Source organism: Tupaia chinensis, unplaced genomic scaffold, assembly GCF_000334495.1.
Source record: "Tupaia chinensis unplaced genomic scaffold, TupChi_1.0 Scaffold000161_1, whole genome shotgun sequence".
NCBI lineage: Eukaryota > Metazoa > Chordata > Mammalia > Scandentia > Tupaiidae > Tupaia > Tupaia belangeri.
In genome coordinates this window covers 903581-906356 of record NW_006159632.1, presented here as the reverse complement: position 1 = coordinate 906356, position 2776 = coordinate 903581, and the positions used below count along the sequence as shown (strand labels likewise).

General features: G+C 57.0%; 1 protein-coding gene across 1 annotated transcript in view; it reads left to right on the top strand.

Moving 5' to 3' along the window:
• The window catches only part of RYR2 (ryanodine receptor 2), a gene marked incomplete in the record, with an annotated part of 234621 nt that overhangs the window by 91676 nt on the left and 140169 nt on the right, over nucleotides 1-2776 (top strand). Inside the window, 3 exon segments of the mRNA XM_027770831.1 lie at nucleotides 277-412; nucleotides 1366-1552; nucleotides 2604-2709. Of these exon segments, the coding sequence (XP_027626632.1) occupies nucleotides 277-412; nucleotides 1366-1552; nucleotides 2604-2709 (429 nt within the window).

Sequence of the window (2776 nt, the reverse complement as noted above, 5' to 3'; positions counted from 1 at the left end):
TTTCTGAAGTTTGCGAGTGTCTGGCTCGTGGAGGGAAGGCCTCAGGTCTCTGAGAAAGCTCGGGAGTCGTCTTTCTTAGCCAGTTCATCCGTGTGCCCGCGGCAACGTCACTGCGAACGCTATCTAGATGTCTAACTCCTTAGTTTTACCAAAGGGAGATCGTGGATTACCCCGAAATGAATAGGAACTTGTAGAGGTGTGTGTGCGTGACGCCATACTGAGGACATGGCCGTGCGGCTGCGCTCACCACCTGTCGCGCTTGCTGTTGGCCTGCAGGTGGTCCGGTACCTGGCCGGCTGCGGGCTGCAGAGCTGCCAGCTGCTGGTGTCCAGGGGCTACCCAGATGTTGGCTGGAACCCCGTGGAAGGGGAGCGCTACCTCGACTTCCTCAGATTTGCTGTCTTCTGCAATGGTAGGCCCCCTCGGCTGGCGTCCCCGGCCCTGCCCAGAGCCGCTCAGGAGCAGGGTGGTGTTGTCAGGGCCTTCCCAGCATGCCCAGGATGGAAGGAGCTAGCGAGGTGCGTGGTACTCCAGTAGGTCATTACCCAGCATTGGTTTTGGTAGTGCTTTCATTATTTTAATTTACATGTTTGGACACACACATTCTTAAATATTTTTATACGTGCAGTCTAATACTAGTTAGAATTATATCATTTCGGGTCCAGCAGTTGGCATAATAGCTATGTCGCTGGACTCCCATATAGTCGACCATGGTTTGAGTCCCGGACCCGGTGGCTTAAACTCACACTGGGCGCGTGTGCATGCGTGCCCAAGATCCCGAGAGGAGAATGGAGGAGAAGGGATTGTGGCGAGGCCATCCTCCCTGGGGGGTGATTTCTCACTTTCTGTCTCTATGTCTGTCTGTCTCTCTGTCTTTCTGGTGAGTGCACGTGCCCTATAGCAAAAACCTCTAAAAAAAAAATTGTACCATTTCCCAGGACAAGTTAGCAAGAGTGGGTAGTTTATGCCTTCATGAAGCTTCTGTTTCATATTTTTTAAAAGAATTATTTAATTTTTATTATCATTAAAAAATTTGCTATAGGACATGTACACTTACCAGAGAGAGGGGGAAATTGAGAAAGCAAGCCACCAGCTCCGGGACTTGAACTGCTATTAGCCACATGGGAACCCAGAGCCTTAACCACCATACTGCCTGCCGGCCCCACAAAGCTTTTCCTTGAGAATTAGAGGTGTAAGAAAAGAAATGACCGTGCCTTACACACGTAGCACCAGTAGTCCGGATTGAGTTTGCACTTACTGTATGCTCTTTGGTATTACTGTTTTAAATAAGAAATGGAGGCCTGTCGGGAAGCAGAGCCCTAACCTGCGTCCGCTCCTAACCGTCTCTGACCTGCCCCACCCCAGGGGAGAGCGTGGAGGAGAACGCCAACGTGGTGGTACGGCTGCTCATCCGCAGGCCCGAGTGCTTCGGCCCCGCCCTGAGGGGCGAGGGGGGCCATGGTCTGCTCGCCGCCATGGAAGAGGCCATAAAGATTGCAGAGGACCCCTCCCGAGACGGCCCCTCGCCAGCCAGCGGGTCCAGCAGGACGCTGTAGGTCTCATACCCAGCCCTCACGGGGCCGTGATACTTGGCTTCATGTCGTACAAACTATCCGTGTGTGTGTGTGTGTGTGAGAGAGAGAGAGAGAGAGAGAGAGCGAGTGCGAGTTAGAGTTGGTCCTGGAGGCCCAAGGCCCCTCCGTCTCCCCAGTGGTGGAAACCGCGCCCAGAGGTCTCAGCCCAGAACCACGCTGGTGGGTGTGGGAGGACCTCGTGCACGGGGAGCCTGGTTGCCAGGTGGCATCTGTCACTCTGCAGCCTGCAGGGGAAGCTGGGGCAGCCGGGGCAGCCGAAGGCCAGGTTTCCAACAAGGGAGAGGAGGCGGGACGGGGCCTTTGGTCTCGGCAGCAAGATGATGAGCCCTGTGTCCGTCCCAGAGCTGGGCCGGTGGAGGGCAGAGGTGGAGGTCGCGGAGTGAACGAAAGCGTGTTTGTAAAGCACAGTTGGCCTCCGGTCCATGGCTTCTGTGTCCGTGGATTCAAACAACTGTGGGTCAGAAAACCAAGGAAGTACAGAGATCAGAGACGGCGGTGGGCTAAGAGCAGCAGACGAGGCCGCGGTGGGCGAGCGTGCAGCTGTTGGGTGCTGCCGGTGGCCTGCAGGGACGAGCGTGCGCGGGGCGTGACTTCATCGGGGACTGCGCCTCCATGCATGTCGGTGCCGGAGGGGGTGGTCCTAGAACCAGGCCCAGGATGCCAAGGAGTGGGGGCTTACTGGGGACAAGGTCGTGTCACTGCACAGGTCACCTTTGTCACCCTTTGCCAGTGCGCACAGTTCACGGAGCAGTCGGCCTCTTGTCTGTTATTTCCGGTTAACACAAAATGCACAGCAGGTTCCGTTAGCCGTCCCCTCCCTTCCCCTTCCAGAGGGGCCCTAATACTGCAGTTCCCGCACACGTTCCCAGACAGACCCAGACAGACTGATTCCAGCCGTAACTGAGAACACAGATGCCAAGTGCCGGCGGGCAGCGAGCGTGGGCGGTGTGTGTGAATGTGTGTGGCAGTCACCGTTTGTTCTCTGTTTCCTTTGCAACCTCACGGAAGTGACACGGAAGAGGGGGAGGATGACACCATCCACATGGGGAACGCCATCATGACCTTCTACGCAGCGCTGATCGACCTCCTCGGCCGCTGTGCCCCTGAGATGCACGTGAGTGCCCTAGCACCGCCGGAGCCTCTGCGGCCCGCCTGCCGACGCGGGGCCGGGGGCGCCGCGC